This window comes from Mesoplodon densirostris, chromosome 14 (genome assembly GCF_025265405.1).
Source record: "Mesoplodon densirostris isolate mMesDen1 chromosome 14, mMesDen1 primary haplotype, whole genome shotgun sequence".
In the NCBI taxonomy this organism is placed as follows: domain Eukaryota; kingdom Metazoa; phylum Chordata; class Mammalia; order Artiodactyla; family Ziphiidae; genus Mesoplodon; species Mesoplodon densirostris.
Window position 1 is genome coordinate 20,520,536 of NC_082674.1, and position 22,244 is coordinate 20,542,779.

The following is a 22,244-nucleotide window of genomic DNA, read 5'->3' on the forward strand; positions in this document are numbered from 1 at the left end:
ACTGCAGACCTACTGAATAATGATCTACATTATAATAAGCTCCCCAGATGATTCTTTTGCACATTAACGTTTGAGCACTGGTTTAAATAACTTATTCAAGCTGACACAATAAACTCAATAAATTAAACAGCCAAGATCAGATCCAGATTGTTAAGGTTATCCCCAAGTTGCTATTAAAAATAGTCCTGGGACTTCCCTGGTGGTCCAGTGGTTAATACTCCACGCTCCCAATGCAGGGGGCACAGGTTCGAACCCTGGTTGGGGAAATAAGGTCCCTCAGGCTGCATGGCTCAGCCAAAAAAAGTCCTATATTCCTCATTATGTCTTTCATAGGTGATTAATGATATACATGAAAAGTGTTCTTCTATTATCTTTATCTTGTAATCCATCTCTTTTTGACATCTTCTTTCTCCCCCTCTCTCTCTCCCCCACACACAATGTAAAAGAGAAAACCTTTCCTAAAGTATCAACCCATTTCATGGGTACCATCCATTTAAACTTACAAAATTTGTCAGAACCACTCAAATCATATAGGAAACTAATCACTATAAATCAATAGCAACACATTAAAATTTTTATGTTACTATTTAGAATAAGTTACTAACACCATTAAGCACTTTATTTGAAACTGAATATGGCTAAACCAGCTACTGAATAATTCAGACATCAGTGGGTTAAAGATTCAAGATGATTTGGGCCATCCCAAGCTGTGAACTCCAATGAAAGTCCATTCTAAATGTAGTATCAACTGCTAAATGTCAGCAGCCAAAGAATTTTCAAGTGAAAAGTCTTTCACAACATAATTTTTTACTAAAACAGATCAAATTACTGAGAAGACGCTATAATTAATAAGGTTTACAATGTCCCTTGATGCCCAGGACTAAGTACATCTGTATTTAACATTAACCTATTTTAGTTTTTGTCAAGCAAGGTCAGAAGTAAGAATTATCACAGAAACTTCCCTATGTCCAAATGTAATTCAAAAGGGTCTTGGGAGGCAAATACCTTGGTGTGTCTTGAAATAACTTTCTTTCTTTCTTTTTTTCACAAAAAAGATATTCAACCAGTTTTCCTGGCAAACAATACTTAATATAGTTGACTAATTTTACTCAAATTGTGCTCTCCTGAATGTGAGAACAGTGTCTTCTCGTTCATATCCAATAAAAAATGGTGAACAAAGATTTAGCACTTATGTACAAGAAAGCAAGTTAAGCTCTGCAGGTAGAAACATTTAGAAGTCTCTGCCTTCAAGGAGCACAGACTTACTAACATATATAAACTGAATTTCCTCCTACTTGTCCACAGTAAAATATGTATTTTATTTGGGGAAGATATACCTTCACGGCTATTTTCTTTAAAAGCACTCAACTTATAATCTTTGAGAAAGCTTTTCTTAATAGGACTCAAAACCTAGAAAAGCGCAAAAGGTAAAGATTGGTAAATTTATTTACATTAACAGAAAAAATGTCGGGCTTCCCTGGTGGCGCAGTGGTTAAGAAACTGCCTGCCAATGCAGGGGACACGGGTTCGAGCCCTGGTCCAGGAAGATATCACATGCCGCAGAGCAACTAAGCCTGTGTGCCACAACTACTGAGCCTGCGTGCCACAACTACTGAAGCCCACACGCCTAGAGCCCGTGCTCTGCAACAAGAGAAGCCACCACAATGAGAAGCCTGTGCACCACAACGAAGAGTAGCCCCCGATCGCCGCAACTAGAGAAAGCCCACGCGCAGCAACAAAGACCCAACACAGTCATAAATAAATAAATAAATAAATATTTTAAAAACATAAAAAATGTCTGGCAGAATTAAAAAAACCCTACATAAATCAAGTCAAAAGCCAAAAATGGGAAAGAGATCTGTGGCACATATGACAAAGGGCCAGTTTCCTTAACCTACAAAGCACTCTTAGAAATTAGTAAAAAAACAACCAGGAGGCAAAAAAAAAAAAGTGCAAAAGATCTGAACAGACAAGTTTACTGAAAAATATACAAACAGGCAATAAGCGTAGGAAGTTACTCTATAATAGTAGCCACTAAACAAATGTGGCTATTTACGCTTAAATGAATTAAAAGTAAATAAAATTCAAAATTCAGTTCCTTCGTCAAACTAGCCACATTTCAAGTGCTCAATGGCCACATGTGACTAGTGGCTAGTGCACTGGACAGCACAGATATAGAACATTTCCATCAAGTTCTACTGAACAAAATAACGAAAGAAATACTTTGTTAATATATCAAAATGGCAAAGAGTAAAGACTGATAGATTTCTTGGATAACAGAGAAAAGTGGGAAAAAACAAGAACCTTCAAAATTTTGGAGGGGAATATAAACTGCCACTAACTCAAGTTCACAAACTCTTTATCTTAACTATTCCATTCACACAAATGTGCATACACATACGCCCAGATATATACACTGAAGTATCTGTTACAAAAGGGGAAAAAAAACTATAAATGACTATTTTAAATGATGGTACATCTAAAAACAATGGAACATTAAGAAATCATTAAGAAGAATGAAACAGATACATAAGTAGTGGCATTAAAAGGCATTCTTGACATTCATAAAGAATGCAAATTGAAGAACTGTATATAAAATATAGATAGGTATACATGTTTATACATATTTCTACATACAAGTTTAAAAGTCCAGAAAGCTGTATTCAAACTATCAACTATAACTATAGTTAATTTGTTTGGTAACTAAATTATTTTCAATATTTGTGTAGGCAGACTTTCACTTAATCCCTATTTTCAGTACAGTGGCTCATCCAAGACTAAATCTCTACATACTGTTCTACTTTTTAAAAAATAATGAGCCTATATAACTGTAACAGTAACTCAATTTAAACACTGTTGTTTTTAAGTCATATCTAAAGAGTTCTAAAACTAAGTATATTCAATAACCTTTTAAAAAACACTAAAAACAGGATAAATCAAACTGTACTAAAAATACTAAATTGCACAATACTACAAACTATGAGGATGGCCTCTATGAGATATGGAAAGAAAGAAAACAGAACTAGAGGGGCATTCAGAGGCTTTTGTAAAAAGGACAAAGATAGCAAGTTTTAACAAACCTTACTGATCAGTTCCCTGTAGTTATATCTTCCACACACAGTGGCCTCCTCCCAGACAGCTTTTGTAGTGAAAATATAATGCCCTTTCACAGACAGCAAAATTGCACAGCCTTTTAAAAGTAGATTTTGTGGATGAGGAAACAGCAAGGTCTTCTGCAAATCTGACATCATTTTCTCAGCTCCTGTCATAATTCTAGGAGTTGCAGTAGCAGCACCTCTCACAGAAATATGTGTTCAAAAAAGATGTTTTTTTCCCTTCCTTTTCCTTAGTTTCTGGGCTTTCAAGACAGGATCATGAGAACAGGACAGAAGGAAAGATGAACCGAAAATAATACAAAATTCAAGAGCAAAACACAGGGGAACTTTACTTCAGCATTAAGGCAAGAATGAAAATCACTCAAGCAAAGAATGTTACATCAAATCACTGAGCACAAACAGACTTGCAGATAGCAATTTCATAAATGTATCTCTTATAATTTTATGTCAATTATACCTCAATAAAGCTGAAATTAAAAATAATGTAGGGGCTCCCCTGGTGACGCAGTGGTTAAGAGTCTGCCTGCCAATGCAGGGGACACGGGTTTGATCCCTGGTCCTGGAAGATCCCACGTGCTGCTGAGCAACTAAGCCCGTGCACCACAAATACGGAGCTTGCACTCTTGAGCCCGCGAGCCACAACTACTGAGCCCACGTGCCACAACTACTGAGCCCACGTGCCACAACTACTGAAGCCCACGTGCCTAGAGTCCATGCTCCACAACAAAAGAAGTCACCCCAATGAGAAGCCCTCACACCACAATGGAGAGTAGCCTCCACTCGCCGGAACTAGAGAAAGCCCATGAGCAGCAACGAAGACCCAATGCAGCCAAAAATAAACAAACAAACAAACAAACAACATTACAAAAGAATAGATTTCTTTAATATGTTTTTCCAAGATGCACACTCTCTCCTGGAGATTCCAATACAACTATAAATATAATACAAATACAGACATACAAGGACTCTGGCCTAGTCAATATAGATCCAAGAAGATATTACCAGGCCCAGCCATACGCCTAGCAGAAGAAAATTACTCATGGTAAAGATTAAGAGTACTGAAAATTTCTAACTTAATACGTCTGTTTTTTCTAAAGTGTATTTTCAGATGGTTTTCTTTCTAATCATTACATATATTTTATCATTTTACTTTTAAGTAATTCTTTTGTTTTCGATACTTCCTCCATAAAATAATTAGCATATGAGTTACTCCTTTAATAGAAACTTTCTATTTTCCAATTTATTCCCTAAAGTTAAATGACTTCAGGTAAATAACATAAATAAAAACCTATGTGCTTTCAAAATAGTATTAACCACTAAGTGAAGTCTACATAGAAACACAAACATAAAAACCACTTTTTCTTCAGTCTACAAATCACATGCTAAAGATCTGCTGTGCTCCTCATCTCTAACACCCATACTTCACTTATACTTTGACCACTTCACTCCCCAAAGATATGCAAAGGTACCTCTAGTGCAATCTCTAAGGTCTGCCTCTCTGCCCCTTGCATCTGCAATCACAACAAACTTGTCCTAAAAAGACATTTTTCCCTTTTAATGCTGCCCTAGTTGTGGTGGGTGACAAGGGAAAAATCAAAAAGAAAATGGTATCATCAAGATTATACTATTTCGAAAGCTCTGCTTTGCAAAAACAGCTAAATTCCTCAGGGATGTCGCCAAATGTTTACATGATACAATGTTTTCTTTTGTTTTTTTAAAAAGAATGAGCAGGGCTTCCCTGGTGGCACAGTGGTTGAGAGTCCACCTGCCGATGCAGGGGACACGGGTTCGTGCCCCGGTCCAGGAAGATCCCACATGCCGCGGAGCGGCTGGGCCCGTGAGCCATGGCTGCTGAGCCTGTGCGTCCGGAGCCTGTGCTCCACAACGGGAGAGGCCACAACAGTGAGAGGCCCGCGTACCGCAAAAAAAAAAAAAAAAAAAAAAAAGAATGAGCAGAACTTTGAACATAGTTCTAAAGTCAGTGTAATGGTTCTCAATATCTCTGGCTTACTACAAATTTTTCTATTTAAATTGCACCAAACACTATACTACAGATCTCTCATCCAAATCACTTCATCACCACCATCACTGCCACCTTTAAAATTTAAAACATGTAATGGGAGTTCCCTGGTGGCCTGGTGGTTAGGATTCCAGGATTTCACGGCCATGGCCCGGGTTCAGTCCCTGATTGGGAAACTGAGATGCTGCAAGCCATGGGGCGTGGCCAAAAATAAAAAAAAAAATCATAATAAAATGTAAGACTTAATTAAATACTTGAATAATGCTTTTTATAACTAGTGTATTTATATGAGACATATATAAGATCAGTAGGGACACAATCCAGTGTAGTGAATGTGAATGAGCATTCAAGTTCAGTTGAATCTCAACCCCATTATGTCTCTGTCTGGTGTCCTTAGCTATTGGAAGTCTACACTCTACATTTAATCAGCCTTTTGGCATAATTTTATAATTATATAATAATTATGAATCTTATTTTGCTTTTTCAGATTGTTCATAGCTATCTTACATCAATTTGTATAGCTCTCTCACATATACACAACACTCCAAATCATGTATGTATATATACATATATATTATTGAATGAATAATTTTATTTATCTGTTGCTATATCATTGGTCAGGAATACAACCCCATTTTAATAATGCTCCCTAAAACAGGACAGCTCTACAATGCAGGTGCCAAGAACACAATGAAATAAGAAGCAGATACTACCTATACTCCGTAAATAATTTTAATATATCCTTTCCGAAACTGTTCCTAGAACATATGACCTTAATGCCTATGAAATAAGTTTAAGACTTACTTCTCCTGGTCCTCTTGATCTTATAAACATACACAGTTTCCTAATTTAGGTCAAAGTTAAACTTTCCATTTGTCAAACCACTAATTTTCTGATCTCATTATTCTGCATCTGAAAATATTAAAAGATATACTTTTATCTATACCTTTCATATTCACTTCTACCTATTCCTCCTACAAACAGAAACCTTTTCAACACTGAGGTTTACTTTAATCCTTCACTTTATAGATGGTAAAACAAACAAAAAAGAGTAGAGTGTTCCAGAATGGCCATCATCAAAAAATCTACAAACAATAAATGCTGGAGAGGGTGTGGAGAAAAGGGAACCCTCTTGCACTGTTGGTGGGAATGTAAATTGATACAGCCACTATGGAGAACAGTATGGAGGTCCCTTAAAAAACTAAAAATAGAAGTACCATATGACCCAGCAATCCCACTACTGGACATAGACCTGAGAAAACCATAATTCAAAAAGAGACATGTAGGGGGCTTCCCTGGTGGTGCAGTGGTTGAGAGTCCGCCTGCCGATGCAGGGGACACGGGTTCGTGCCCCGGTCTGGGAAGATCCCACATGCCGCGGAGCGGCTGGGCCCGTGAGCCATGGCCGCTGAGCCTGCGCATCCGGAGCCTGTGCTCCGCAACGGGAGAGGCCACAACAGTGAGAGGCCCGCATACGCAAAAAAAAAAAAAAAAAAAAAAAAAGAGAGACACGTACCCCAATGTTCATTGCAGCTCTGTTTACAATAGCCAGGACATGGAAGCAACCTAAGTGTCCATCGACAGATGAATGGATAAAGAAGATGTGGCACATATATACAATGGAATATTACTCAGCCACAAAAAGAAACAAAATTGAGTTATTTGCAGTGAGGTGGATGGACCTAGAGTCTGTCATACAGAGTGAAGTAAGTCAGAAAGAGAAAAACAAATACCGTATGTTAACACATATATATGGAAACTAAAAAAAAAAAAGTGGTTCTGATGAACCTAGGGGCAGGACAGGAATAAAGACTCAGACGTAGAGAATGGACTTGGGGACACGGGGAGGGGGAAGGGTAAGCTGGGACGAAGTGAGAGAGTAGCATTGACAGATATACACTACCAAATGTAAAACAGATAGCTAGTGGGAAGCAGCTGCCTAGCACAGGGAGATCAGCTCGGTGCTTTGTGACCTCCTAGAGGGGTGGGAAAGAGAGAGTGGGAGGGAGGTCCAAGAGGGAGGGGATATGCGGATATATGCATACATATAGCTAATTCACTTTGTTATACAGCAGAAATTAACACAACACTGTAAAGCAATTATACTCCAATAAAGATGTTAAAAAAAGAAAGAAAAGAATAGAGTGTTTTCTAGATTTTGGCTACTAGAAAAAAGAAAAAAAGTTTTAGCGTCACCATCCTCTTTCTAAAATTCATTTTTATTTAGACTGAAGTCTTATACATTTGCCAGAATCAAATAAAAACACCAAGCCACTAACATACTAATCCCTTCAGAACTCAGAGCTGTATTGATTAAACTAGTCTTTATATTTTCTAAATACTTTCACATAACTAGTTAAGGCTTGAAATGTTTATTATAAATGGGCAAATATACTAATTTATTATAGGAAAATCTAAACAGTAGATACAAATTTTTCCTGTCACAATCTCTCAATGACTATTTTATCCAAAGAGATAATTCAAAAAGTACTCATGACATTCTAGAGACTTAAAATTAATTAACATAATTAGAGTTGGGATCTGCTTACCTATAAATAAAATTTACCATCCTTCCTTAAATAAAAGAGGTCCTGAGGTAGTATTGATCAAGTAGAACAAAGTAAAATAGTCTTTTGTGAAGGACCAATTTCCCCACCACCCAAAAAAACTATTTCTAGAGTTTTTTTCTTTAGAGAGAAACGACCAGCAGTCACAATTATGAAGATATATGGTTAAGTGAAAACACTCAACAAATAAAATGTGCTTTTATTTATTCACTTTTTTTCACAGTTCCAACTAAAACACATACAAGTTGAAGACTCATCAACCCCCCAACACAAAACATTTACAAAACAAATGCACAAGGTTTACAAAACAAATGTGTAAGATTGAATAAACAATAGGACCCAGATTGGGGGAAATAAACAAAAATGACTGGACGGTAATCAAATGTTAACAGAGCTCTGAGAAGTGAAATACATGATTTATTTCCTTCTTTATACTAAAATTCTATAATTTTCCACAAGTTTTCCCACAGTGAACATTTATTACTTTTATATTCAGAAAACTCCCCTTTAAAAAATAAAACACAACACATAATAAAGGTTCATTTAGAAGGGCTCTCCATGTTGTATAAGTATTACTGACATGATTCACCATTAAAGATAATGCCTCCAGTCCTTCTCACTTCCCAGCACAAAATGCTGTTTTATATCCTATTACTTTTCTGCTGCACCCTCAAAGATGGAATAAACCTTACTTTTCCAAACCTTTCATTTCCACATAGTGGACGCTTTTAACTTTTTCATAAAACATAACTTCTCATTCATCCTCAATACTCTGTTTTTTTAAACCTACCTCTAAATTTCGTTATAATAAATTTAGAAGGAAAAAAAAAAGATGGTTTTATCCACGAATTACAACTTCATGAGGCCACCATCACTTTAGCTACGGAAAAGTCAAGGCCGGGTAAACTACAGGTCCCACCATGCATTGCTGCCTTGTTCAGAGTAGGTCTCTACGGAAACAGAAAAAAAAATTCTACAAGTCCCACCTGTTACTTCGTTTCTAAACACCTCCTGCACTTTCAGCTCCAACAACAAACGTAAAACAAGAGCCTCGTGACCTCCGGCCTGATCCGGGAGCCCAGACAGGCAAGGGGCCCGGGGTCAGGCGGCGTGTCTGCTATAGCGGGTCAATTCTACCCAGCTCCAGCGCTCCCCTCTTCTTTCCGGGGCTGGGTACACGCACAAGCATTCTCCTATCTGCATCCAATGGGGGCTCTTCAGCCACACAAGGGAGAAGAACCGGTTACTGTGCAAGCCCAAGAGACTTCCCCATGCCGGGGCGGGGGCTACCAGAGTGGGGGCGAGAGCGTCGTGACCCCAAGAGGCAGCTTCAAAACACCAAGAGTACTCGTCGCAGACGCAGGGAGAAGCCACAGCCCCGCGGCGACCCTCTTCCGCCGGGCGCCTCCATTCCCACAGGGACCACAAACCCGACACTAACCTCCGCCCTCGCCGCGCGGTTTTGTGCCCCCTCAGCTGGGTCGCAGGGCCACTGACCTCCCTTCCCCTACAACCAGCGGGCGGCGAGAGAACGAAATCCTCCCAGCTTTCCCGTCCGCTCCCTCCTCCTTACCGTCTTGGCGGCCTCCGCCCAGGTCCTGCCCTTCTTCCTACGGCCCTTTTCCCTCATGTCGGGTCTTGAACTGACTGGGAGGCTCCCGTGTCCGGGCTGCGGCCGCCCTCCCTGCCTGCTCTGCCCTGCGCTGTTTTTCCCGCGGTGCCGGGAAAGATGGGAGAAAGGGGAAGTCAGGCCGGAGGAGCACCCAAGCAGAGGAAGCGGCGGGGGTGGCGCGCGGGGGGCGGTCTATGGGGCGGCCGGTCCTCCTGCTGCCGTTACCACTGCTACCGCCGCTGCCATATTGGGTCCTTACTGTACAGGCAGCCGCTACGGTCATGTGACCGCTCCCGCGCGGCCGTCACTACTGTACGCAGCCGGCCGCGCGAACGAGCGCGCGCGCGCCCCAGCCTCCCGCGCGGGGATGCAGGGAGAAGGAGCCGGCCAGCCGCCGCGCCTGGCCACTCCCCCGCCCTCCGCGCTCCGCCTCGCCTAGAGAGCATGCGCATCGGGGAGGTCCGACGCTATGCTGCGTTGGGCGTCTTGCGCTCTTGCCTACAGCGAAAACCTGCCTGCGGAAGCGGAACTTGATCCGGCCCGGAAGGTTTACTGAGTGGATTCTGACCGCGTGCGGGGCGCCGCGGTGGTTATAGAGACTGGGACCCTCCCAACTATCACTTTCAATAAGCCTCGAACTTTCATTTTTTATTTGTCCACGTTCATTTTTAGTAAGGTTATCTTTTTGAAGACTTACAACAATTTTCGCCCACTTTTTTTAACCGCATTTGATAGATGAAGCAATTTGAGATTGAGGACGCCAAACTCACTTGTCTAGAATATGGTGAAGCCAAAAATCAAACTACGAGCTCAGAGTCCTTTCCGTCTCTCCAGAATGCCGCTCAGTCTTAGGTGATCTTTATTTTGCGGCCACCAGTAACTACATTCACGCTTTTACATGTGAATGTCTCATCAAGGACACAAATGATGTCTTTTTTATCTTGGTGAGCTCGCTCCCTGGCACAGTGCCTGTACATATCAGGCGCCCAGTAAATATTTGCTGAATGATTCAGCTGTATCTGTGGTCAGAAACAATTATTTGTAGTGTCCATAACAGCCTCCTGAAAGATCCAGAATATGGCATCTTCCGTCGCATTTCCATGTCTTTATACTTAGAAAAGTACAGAATGTGTAGTAACGCCTACTAATCTCCAAAATCGACCTGCTTCCAGAAGCTGCTTGCGATCTACTAACTTACTATTTTCTAAAATAGGACTGAGAGTTGAGCTGTTTATTGGGAGAAAAGACCGTTGAGAACAATACTTAACTTGGAGTCCATGGATAGGTTTCAGAAGTTTATGGCCCCCCTAAAATTATGGGCAATATTTTGTGTGTTGTGCATTTTCTGAGAAGAGGATTCATAACTTTTCCTCAAGTTTTAAAAGGGGTCTGTTACGCACACGCACACAAAGTCTTAATAGGGAGTTTGAGAGGCACCTAGATACTTCCTTATTTTTCTCCTTCAGTCATTAATCAGACAGCCCCATATCAGCAATTCATAATAGATATATTTTCACAAATTCCTTTAGTAACTTATAGCACTATCCATAACATGCAAGGTATGTACCATCTCACTCTAAAGCCTAGGTCAATACTCAGTTCAAGAAGCAGCTCTCCTTTCCCAGCTGTTGACTGGGACTTGCCATCTAGCCCTGTTGCCTGGGCACTTCACCTCAGCTTGTTTTCAGATCCTGCTAGGACAGATATTCCCAGTGTCCTTACTTTGCTTTTCTGGAGCTCCATTCTCAGATTTTAATTTCAAGGGTACGGACTGTGGTATTGCAGTTCCTACTTTTTAATCTTCCACAGATCTGAATGGTTATTATTATCATTATTATTATTATTAAATTATATATATAATTCCCCAGAGAGTATTTTTGTCCCAATGTGTATTGATTCAATTTGTTACGCCTATTTGCATCTCTCACATCATTCCCACTCTAGTTCTGGACTTCCCTAAATGTCCTGTCTCTACTCCCACCCTACTCAAACCCACTCTTCAAAGGATGCCAGATTGTTCTTCGTAAACCCAACCCTCCCCCATTACGACACCCTCCATAATTCCTAATAAAGTCAAATTTCTTAGCCCTAGGGCTTCCCTGGTGGTGCAGTGGTTGAGAGTCCGCCTGCCGATGCAGGGGACACGAGTTCATGCCCCTGTCCGGGAAGATCCCACATGCCGCGGAGCGGCTAGGCACATGAACCCTGGCCGCTGAGCCTGCGCATCCAGAGCCCATGCTCCGCAACGGGAGAGGCCACAACAGTGAGAGGCCCGTGTACCGCAAAAAAAAAAAAAAAGAAAAAAAATTTCTTAGCCCTACTTCTGCTTTTGTCTTTTCATTTGACTAATAATATTGATTTATACATCATATAAAAATTAGTGGCCACCAATTGCAGTCCCACCCTGTCTCCCTTCAGCCCCTAGATTTACCTATAAATTTGCTAATCCTAACCTCCTTCTCCTTACTATAGGCTAATCCTTCCTTCAGTACACTGCATACCATACTGTATACAGGAGCCCAGGCTTCTCACCATCTTTGGAATGTTAGTTCATAAAATACGCCTTTTAAAAAAAAATTTTCTAGCTCTGACTCCCCTCCACCATCTACAAACCTACTCAAGATCCTTCCAGATTAAATAAAGAAATCTCTTTACCCTACCAAATTATTTTTCTTTCTCTTCTTCACCCGTAAATATCTTGAAAGCGTGGCCTACACTCACAGTCTCCACCTCCACAGCTTCCACCCACTCTTCTGCCCTTCTAAGTGTAACAATACTCTCCTCTACATTAAAAAATAGAGGTCTCGGGCTTCCCTGGTGGCGCAGTGGTTGAGAGTCCGCCTGCCGATGCAGGGGATACGGGTTCGTGCCCCGGTCTGGGAAGATCCCACATGCCGCGGAGAGGCTGGGCCCGTGAGCCATGGCCGCTGGGCCTGTGCGTCCGGAGCCTGTGCTCCGCAATGGGGGAGGCCACAACAGTGAGAGGCCCGCGTACAGCAAAAAAAAAAAAAAAAAATAGAGGTCTCGGGGGTTTCCCTGGTGGCGCAGTGGTTGAGAGTCCGCCTGCTGATGCAGGTGACACAGGTTCGTGCCCGGGTCCGGGAAGATCCCACATGCCGCGGAGTGGCTGGGCCCGTGAGCCATGGCCGCTGAGCCTGCACGTCCAGAGCCTGTGCTCCGCAATGGGAGAGGCCACAACCGTGAGAGGTCCGCGTACCGCAAAAAAAAAAAAAAAAAAAAAAAAAAAAAGATAGAAGTCTGACTCTTGTGTGGTAAAGTGAACAACCTGCTTTTACAAACTTTAGCTTAGGGTACTACAGAAAATGAAGTCAAGAATTTTCAGGCTACAGATATCCAGCCCCAAGCCTGTCATGCTCTCTCTGGAATCCACATGAGACTTTTATTTTCAAAATAAAAATAACTATTTTTCATGTTTACAAAATTTCTCATAAAAAGTCCATAGATATTCATTACATCTGTAGAAGCAGAGACTGAGACTTGACCCCTTGTGCAACTAATTTATTGAAGTGCTCTCAGGAGAAACCTATAAGGATTTGAAGGTAACATGATAGGAAATGAAGCTAAGGATAAATTGGAAGATTGGAATTGACTTATACACACTGCTATATATAAAATAGATAACTAACAAGGACCTATTGTGTAGCACAGGAAACTCTATTCAATACTCTGTAATGACCTATATGGAAAAAGAATCAAAAAAAGAGTGGATATATGTATATGTATAACGGACTCACTTTGCTGTACACCTGAAACTAACGCAACATTGTAAATCAACTATACCCCCCCCCAAAAAAAAGAAGCTAAGGGAAGATGTGGTTTCAGCCTGGTACCTCAGCCAAACATCAATGTCCCAACAGAATTATCCCACCTTGAGATATGAGGTGAGGCTTCTGTATCTGCTCATCAAACACTCTTATACTCAGGCCTTCCCTGGTGAGAACGGAGGTCAGTTGTAACCTCCCAGGCATTTCCAGGAAAGATAACTCTTGTTGACCAAGGGCAGTTCTCTAGAGAAAAATGCAGCTATGAGCCCTCAGCTGCCAATACTCACAGCAGCTGGAAGATATGTACACTGGAAAGGAGTGTGGGCAATGCAGCGATAGGGTATTACAAAATAAAAAGAAGAAAATTTAAATTCCATCACAAAGAAATCACCCAGATTATTTTCATATTTTGTTTATGACAAAATAGCATGTATAATGACAATTTTAGATTTATTTTAAGCATATACATATATATCTTCTAGTGAAAATAGAATTATATTATGTATGCTGTTTAATCATATGTTTATGCTTAAAATATATTACAGACTGTATTTCCATTTTAATAAATATGGACCTAGAAGGACTGGAGATATGGTAATACAATACCTGTGGAGGAAATGCCCTAGAATAACCATCTGGCCTCTTGCTCTATCTCTTTTTTTTTTTTTTTTTTAAGATTTTTTTTTGATGTGGACCATTTTTAAAGTCTTTATTGGATTTGTTACAATATTGATTCTGCTTTATGCTTTTGGTTTTTTGGTCCCAAGGCATGTGGGATCCTAGCTCCCCGACCAGGGATTGAACCCATAGCCCTCTGCATTGGAAGGTGAAATCGTAACCACTGGGCCACCAGGGAAGTCCCTTGCTCTATCTCTTACTCATTCCCTAGTCTGAAGAGGAATGAGGTGCCTGTATACTTGGAGAGTGACAGCCATTGATCTACATTTCTTGATTGATGTAGCTAATCTATTGAAAAGCTATAAAGAATTCAGTCACATTGCTTTCCTGCCTGCCCTGGACCGTTTTGAGGCACTGTATCTGATTAAGTATGTCTTCTTTGCACAGCTAAACTTTCACTAAGATGAGGTATCCTAAGGTCTAGACTTGGGGAAATTGGGGACAGGAAGTGCTAGCAAGCCCATTTGGCCCACATATCTAAGCTGTTTTATCTACAACAGTTTTATCATTATGAAGGTGATATTTTTATCTCCATCTTATTACCTCCTCTATGTATCTTTCAATTTTTTGCCAAACTTGGGTAGATTAACAACCTCAAACTCCAACATACAGCATAATTTTAAAGAGCTACATATAATTCCATTGTTTGGATTATGTATAATAATTTTAACCAATCTCCTCCAGTTAACATTTCCTTTAATTAACATTTCAGTGCTATTATAAATAATACTGAGATAAATACTCTTGCTACTCGTTCATGGAAAGAGATCTAAGAAATATTAAAGTGAAAAAGGCAAGGTATAGAATCATATGCATGTATGGTCCCATTTGATGAAAAAAAGGGAGGGGATAAAATAGATATTATTTTTGGTTACCAAAGGATGACTGCAGAACACCACAAAATCAATCAATTGCCATGTGTGGTGAAGAATTACACACTTTTTGAAAAAAACACTCCTGGCATGACATTGAGCCCCAGTAGAGATAGAGCTCCTGACCATGCAGCCAGAAAACTGTCTACTATGAGCTTGATTCTGTCAGTCACCTCTACCAAATCATAATGTCAGATGGGCCCAATAGCAACTCACTGTAAGATGGAAGTGTTCCATCTGGGACTGGGCACAAGCAGGCTGGAGAGCATAAGTAAGCTACACAAATCAGGGGGTCCAGGTCACCGAGTCACACAGTACTACTGAACTGACACCTCTCCTTCAGCTCACACGGTGGCTGCATGGGAGGTTTCCTTGTGACCAGCTGACAAAGGAGGAGAAAAACCAAGCTCGGTTCATGAATGGGTCAGCTTGGTATGTAGGAGCAAGATGAAAATGGACCTCAGCTGCAGGACAGTCTACTGAAGTACTCTTGAAAGATAGTAGTGAGGGAAAATCTTCCCAATGGGCAAAGCTTCAGGAAGTGTACTGGATTATGTACTTTGTGTGGAAAGAGAAAGGACCCAAGGTCAAAATATAAACAGATTCATAGTCAATGGAGAATAGTTTACCGCATGGGAAGCAATCTAAAATGTATTGAGGGGCTTCCCTGGTGGCACAGTGGTTAAGAATCCGCCTGCCAATGCAGGGGACCCAGGTTCGAGCCCTGGTCCGGGAAGATCCCACATACCACAGAGCAACTAAGCCCCTGTGCCACACTACTGAGCCTGCGCTCTAGAGCCCACAAGCCACAACTACTGAAGCCCACACGCCTAGAGCCCGTGCTCCACAAGAGAAGCCACCACAATGAGAAGCCCGCTCACTGCAACGAAGAGTAGCCCCCGCTCGCCGCAACTAGAGAAACCCCATGCGCAACAACGAAGACCCAATGCAGACAAAAATAAAATAATTTTTTTGATTATAAAAAAATAAAATGTATTGAATCGAATTGTTTTTATCCCATGGGAAGAAGCACACTATAGTGCCTCTTGCTAAAAAGAACGAATATGAAGAGACAATTCACAAAAGAAGAAATTCAATTAGATAATAAACAATATCTAGCTCATGAGTATCAGTGAAATCCAAATTAAAACATGATTTTAATTTAAAACTTAAAAAAGTTCATTTAAGAATCCTGATTAAAACACACTTGTATAAAAATTAACAAGTGTTACCAGGTGCTGGGAGTAGGGGAGAATGTCGACTTACTGTTTAATGGGTACAGAGTTTCAGTATGGGATGATGAAAAATTTCTGGAGATGGTTAGTGGTGATAGTTGCACAACAATATGAATGTACTTAATGCCACTGAATTGTACCCTTAAAAATGACTAAAATGTAGGGAGGGTGGGAGGGAGGGAGATGCAAGAGGGAGGAGATATGGGGACATATGTATATGTATAAATGATTCACTTTGTTATAAAGCAGAGACTAACACACCATTGTAAAGCAATTACACTCCAATAAAGATGTTTTAAAAATGACTAAAATGGAAAATTTGGGGTCATTTCACTATAATTAAAAACTTATTTTAAAAACTGGGAATTCCTTGGCAGTCCAGTGGTTAGGACTCCATGCTTTCACTGACGAGGGCCCAGGTTCAATCCCTGGTCAGGGAACTAAGATCCTGCAAGCCACACAGTGTGGCCCCCCCGCCCCCCCCAAAATAACAGGTGTTCTATATACCAGTAATAACTGATAGAAAGTTTGAAAACCTCCATTCCCAATAGCTACAAAAGAGCGTATGTGTATATGCATACAGTTGACCCTTGAACAATGTGGGGGTTAGGGTCACCAACCTCCCCAAGAAGTGCTGTCTCTGCCTCCAAAACAAAGGAATGGATAAGTATGACTCACCCAAGGGCAGGAAGCTGAAACGGTTTGGATAGAATCAGGACTCAAACACTAGTTCTTTTGATTCCACTTATTATGATCTCTAATCGAACACAAACTTTTCCCCACACTTAAAGATCTATAAAATAAAAATACAGGTATTATATTTATTGAAAAAAATCCACATATAAGTGGACCCGCGTCCATGGCTCAAACCCATGTCCCCTGCATTGGCAGGTGGATTCTTAATCACTTCGCCACCAGGGAAGCCCTACAATTAACTTTTAAAAATACCCCAGTTTGGTAGAATTATCCAATTCTGTCTAATGATAATCCAAAGACAATTTTCTTTTTAAGAAACTTTTTCCTATAGCCTTACGGATAGTAGAACCAACTTAATTCTGGGGGAAAATAGTTGTTTTAAAAAGACAATATTAAATAAATAGTGTAGCATGAAGGCACCAGAGCACAGGTCTTCTGAAGCCCTTGTTAGCTCTACCCTAGCCACAGACTTTAGCCTTAATCAGTTTGCCATCTCAAACATGCTTGCCTTGGGCTTCCCTGGTGGTGCAGTGGTTAAAAATCTGCCTCAATGCAGGGGACACGGGTTCGAGCCCTGGTCCGGGAAGATCCCACATGCCACAGAGCAACTAAGCCCATGCACCACAACTACTGAGCCTGTGTTCTAGAGCCTGCGAGCCACAACTACTGAGCCCTTGTGCCACAATTATTGAAGCCCATGCGCCTAGAGCCCGTGCTCTGCAACAAGAGAAGCCACCGCAATGAGAAGGCTCCCCGCCACAATGAAGAGTAGCCCCCGCTTGCCACAACTAGAGAAAGCCAGCATGCAGCAACGAAGACCCAACGCAACCAAAAATAAATAAATAAATAAAATAATTTTTTAAAAAAGAAAAAACATGCTTGCCTTGAGTTAGGTCATGACCAGGAGGCAGGCTGTAGGTGGATCCTGTTCAAAGTCCTTGCCTCTGACTCTACATTGGTCAACAGCTGTGGCTACACACAGAAAGAGGTGCCAGACTCAGACTGACTGGGCTGGAATTCCCTCACCTGACTATCAGAAGTTGGGCAAGCCACTTAAACTTTTTAAGCCGCACTTCTCTCTACTAGGGTTATTATGAGGTCTGAATGAGGTAATAGATGTAAAGTGCTTAGAATAGCACCTAGTACATTGTAAGCCATCAATAAATGTTAGTTATTGTATCTTGTATATTATACCTGACCAGAAAAGAGGACAAAAGTAGACTTTCTCAACTCTTCTTCCTTCCTGCAAAACTTTTATGTACACAGCTGTTTCCTTTTCTCTACTATGCAACAAGATTTAGCATACTTGGTGATTAGGATAGCAAGAGGAAAGGGAAGGAAAGGAATTGACTATTCAGTGTCTGCTGTATAACTGGCAATTTATATGAGGATATGAAGATTAAGGAATGTCTCAAGAAATATTTCTCTTAGGGACAAATACAACCTTGAAATATCAATCCAGCTCAATTAAACAGATTAATTTAGTATCTTTCAACCATGAGCCAAACACTGAGGACCAGACATGAGTGCAAGATGGCAAAACAGGGAGGAAAAGGACTGTGTCTATCATGTTCATTATTATATTTTCAGTGTCTAGAATAGCACTTGTAATAGGAGATGCTCAATATAATTTTATTAAATTAAAAAGCAGATAAATGAATAAATAAGCAAGACACAGCCCCTACTCCCAAGTAGCTCATATTAAAGTAAAAAAGACCTATAAACAAATTAAATACCATACATTGTCATACATGCAATCATAAACATATATGCAAAACCCTAAAGTGACATAGATGAAAAGGTAATAAACTCTATGGGGCTTAGGTCTGGGGAGGGTGTCCAGCAAAGACCCAAGGAGGAGCCCTTTAGAATGACAACCTGTGAAGAGAGTGGATGGGGCAGGGAGAGTAAATGAGATTAGAAGCAGGGAAACCAGTTAGGAGGGCTTTGTAACTGGTCTTCCAGGGGACATTATGTCCTCAAGTTCTAGATCAGGTTTCTTAACCTGGGGTCCAAGGGAGGGGTCCATTAGCTTAGACAAAATTACATCTTTATTTTCACTAAATTTAAACTGATTTGTCACCTATGACTTTGTCACGAACAGAAATCTCAGATATTTTCATATTACATTACAGAAATATTTTTATATTTATCATAACTTCACAATTTCAGTATTACTAGACCTGCCACTATATCTTGTTATGTGAGGCATTAACAGTGAAGCACCTATACCACCATATCACAAATTCATTTTTCTAATAAGCTGATCACCGTATTTCGATGTAAATTTTTTTTTTGTAATCGTATGTATTTTATTTACACATTAAAAGAGATTCTGAGAAGGGGTCCATAGGCTTCAACAAACTGCCAAAGGAATCCACAGTAAACAAACAAGCAAACACAAAAACAGGTGGTGGCTAAGAACCTCTACTCCAGAGTCAGATTAAGTGTATGAAACCCTAATTTCATCCCATAAGTGTGTGATTTCAGGCAAATTAAAAAAAAAAAAATCTTTCTTGGCCTCAGTTTTCTCATGTGGAAAATGATATTGATAATATTGATAGTATCTGTTTCATAAGTTTGTTGTAAAGATAAAATACACATAAAGAGCTCAGAATAATGCCAGGTATATAAACATTCAATAACTGATAATATAATAACCTGTCTAGATCTCAGTTTCTGAAGAAAATCCAGTGAATAATCCCTTAAATCTAGCATTCCTAGAGACTCTAGCCTATATATGAAGATTTCCCTGAATGGTGATTAAGGCAACAGCCAAAAGACTCCTCATTTCCTCCTCTTCCCCTTTTGTTCATAAGTCAATTTAAGGACCAATGAAGAATCAATACAAGGTTTTCATTTCCTACAAAAAAAAAAAAAGGCAACTTCCTGAAAATTAAGACTGATGTATAAACATAGATTTAGTTGATAGACCCCCAGTGGAAAATATCCTATTCCAGTTTCTCTAAAGCATAAATCTGGATGCTATTGACAGGCATGAAGTAGCTCACTTCGTGGGCATGAAGGGAAAACCAGATCCTGTACTGAACTGCAGGTGGTCAGAGACTCAGAGATGCAGAAAGCAGGAAGGAAGGCAGAGGAATTGGAGGCCAGCCAGGAGCAAGCTGGGAATAGCCAGGCTGTGCTGCTCCTTAGTTACCAAGGGCTTTGTCCAGCCAGATGTCCTCAGCATCTCCTTGGTTTTCTGCCTGAGGAATTTGACTATTCATTCTGATGTTGTCTTAAATGCTGTCCACATTCATAAGTACTCCTCAGAGGTCAAATACATTAAAAAAAAATAAGTTTATTTACTTTATTTATTTATTTTTGGCTGCACTGGGTCTTTGTTGCTGCACGCGGGCTTTCTCTAGTTGTGGCAAGCGGGGTCTACTCTTCGTTGCAGTGCGCGGGCTTCTCACTGCGGTGGCTCCTCTTGTTGCGGAGCACGGGTTCTAGGCATGCAGACTTCAGTAGTTGTGGCATGTGGGCTCAGTAGTTGTGGCTCGCGGGCTCTAGAGCACAGCCTCATATTTGTGGCACACAGGCTTAGCTGCTCCGCGGCATGTGGGATCTTCCCGGACTAGGGCTCGAACCCATGTCCCCTTCATTGGCAGGCAGATTCTTAACCACTCCTCCACCAGGGAAATCCTCAAAAACATTTTTAAATGTTCATCCTAGCAAGAGAGATTTTTTACATAGATGGGGATACAGCCTGGACCTAAAAAGACTTAGGTTCAAGTCTCAACTTTGTCATTTACTACCTGAGTGAACTTAAGCAATTTGTTTAGATTGTCTAATCTTCAGTTTCCCCATCTATCAAAAACTGGGATAGTTTACTCAATGAAAATTCATTTTGAGCCTATTATGTGACAGACTCAGATCTGAATGTTGGGAATACAGAAGTAAACCAGGTAGGTAAGGCCCTACCTGGTAAGGCTATCACGGAGCTTTATTCAAGTGGAGATAGGGGAGAAATAAATAGACAAGACAACATCAGATGTTGATAAATGTCTGGAAGACAATAAAACAAGTTGATGTGCAAGACAGCAGGAGCATTTTTAGATTACAAGGAAAGCCTCTCCGAGAATTTGATATTTGAGCTGAAACAAAAGACAAGAAAGACAAGAAGGAACTAGTCCTGTGAAGATGAGGGTGTGGAGCATTCCAATGTAAGGGAAGGGGAATTTCAAAGGCCCTAAAGCAGAGGAAAGAGTTTGGTATATCAATGGAATACAGAGAAGATCTAGAATGGAGTGAGATGGAGAGGAATCTGGGAAGAGGTGGGAGAGGTAGGCAAGACTGAGGAGGCGGAAGAGGATGTGGGAGATTTGAGGAGAGCAGAGAACGTGTGAAATAGTTGTTTTGGAGAATGGGTGAGAGAACATGCTGGGGAAGTGGAGTAGGGTTGCTTGGCAGCATTGAAGACTCCTTTTGGGATGTGTGGTCATGAATTTAAACTAGAACTAACTGGCATAGTGGATGTTGTTCTGAGGATTAGATCAGATGAATGGCAGTTTTTGGTAGATGCTCAAAAATGTTGACTAGCTGTCATAAGAGGTAGAAAAAAAGATGAGGAAAATGAAACAAGCTCATTTAATTTTGCAACCATTTGCAATTCATAGGAGCAGTAAATAATACACTGTGTATTCTGATCTTTGGTTTAAGACTAAGGTTTTCTTTTTTTTAAAATAAATTTATTTATTTTTATTTTTATTTATCTTTGGCTGTGTTGGATCTTTGTTGCTGAGTGCAGGCTTTCTCTAGTTGCAGCGAGCAGGGGCTACTTTTCGTTGTAAGACTCAGGTTTTCTTCTAAAATGAGTTTTTTTGCATTTGAATATTTTAACCCTGAGTGTTTTTGCATACCTAACACAGAGCACTGTAATGTTTGCTCTTGTGGCCTTAGGAAACTGGAAGTAAATCTCTTTGGTCAGTCCCTTGTAGAACCACTTCCTTATACTCCAGATACAGGAACACAGCTTATCTTAATGTATACACAAACTTTGCTTCCATCTTTTTGGGTGCTCAGACAAAAAAAAAAAGATATCTTTTGGTAACCTTCCAAAGATGTTTTGAAATGTTAATTCACCCACATTTGGTACCTGGGAACAACTCTGCAGCCTAGGATATCACCTCTATTGCAACTTTGAATATAATCTCCCTTGCAACGCAGAAATGAAGGAAATCACACCTGAAATTTCCTGTAATTTCATCTCACCAATGAGAACCTTTTTGACAAATCCTTTTTTAAAACTCCTTAAGGTTTAGAAGTTCTAATACAGGAAAAGTAGTGATACTGATATGGGATATGGCAGAAGTGACAAATGAACTAGATTTGAACAGGACAGGATCTGGAGTCGGTGGGGACCTCAGAGGCAGCAGCTGGGAGACAGGTAGGTGTTGAGTGGTGAGAATGACAGCTGGGTTGGTAGGAGCCTAGTGAGGAGTCCGGCAAGGGATAATAAATGAGCTTGCTTCCTGGAAGGCAGAGAGCAACAGAGAGGAATTGGAGAGAAAATAAAAGGTGGGATCCTAGGCATGCAGTCTGACAGCAGGCTGTGAGAACTCGAGCTCTTAGACAGAGGCAGAGAAGTTGAAAAGAACAAGATACGCCCCCAATCTCAGTCTCTGATAGCCCCAGCCCTACGTTCTGCAAATTCTTCC

General features: G+C 40.7%; 1 protein-coding gene across 1 annotated transcript in view; it reads right to left on the bottom strand.

Annotated features, from left to right (window-relative positions):
- Positions 1-9,618, bottom strand: part of ASXL2 (ASXL transcriptional regulator 2) — a 128,595-nt gene extending 118,977 nt beyond the window's left edge. The window contains exon 1 of the mRNA XM_060117216.1: positions 9,277-9,618. Coding sequence (XP_059973199.1) covers positions 9,277-9,333 — 57 coding nt within the window. The 5' untranslated portion in view covers positions 9,334-9,618. The remainder of the gene's footprint in view (positions 1-9,276) is intronic.
- Between the last annotated feature and the right edge of the window lie 12,626 nt (positions 9,619-22,244).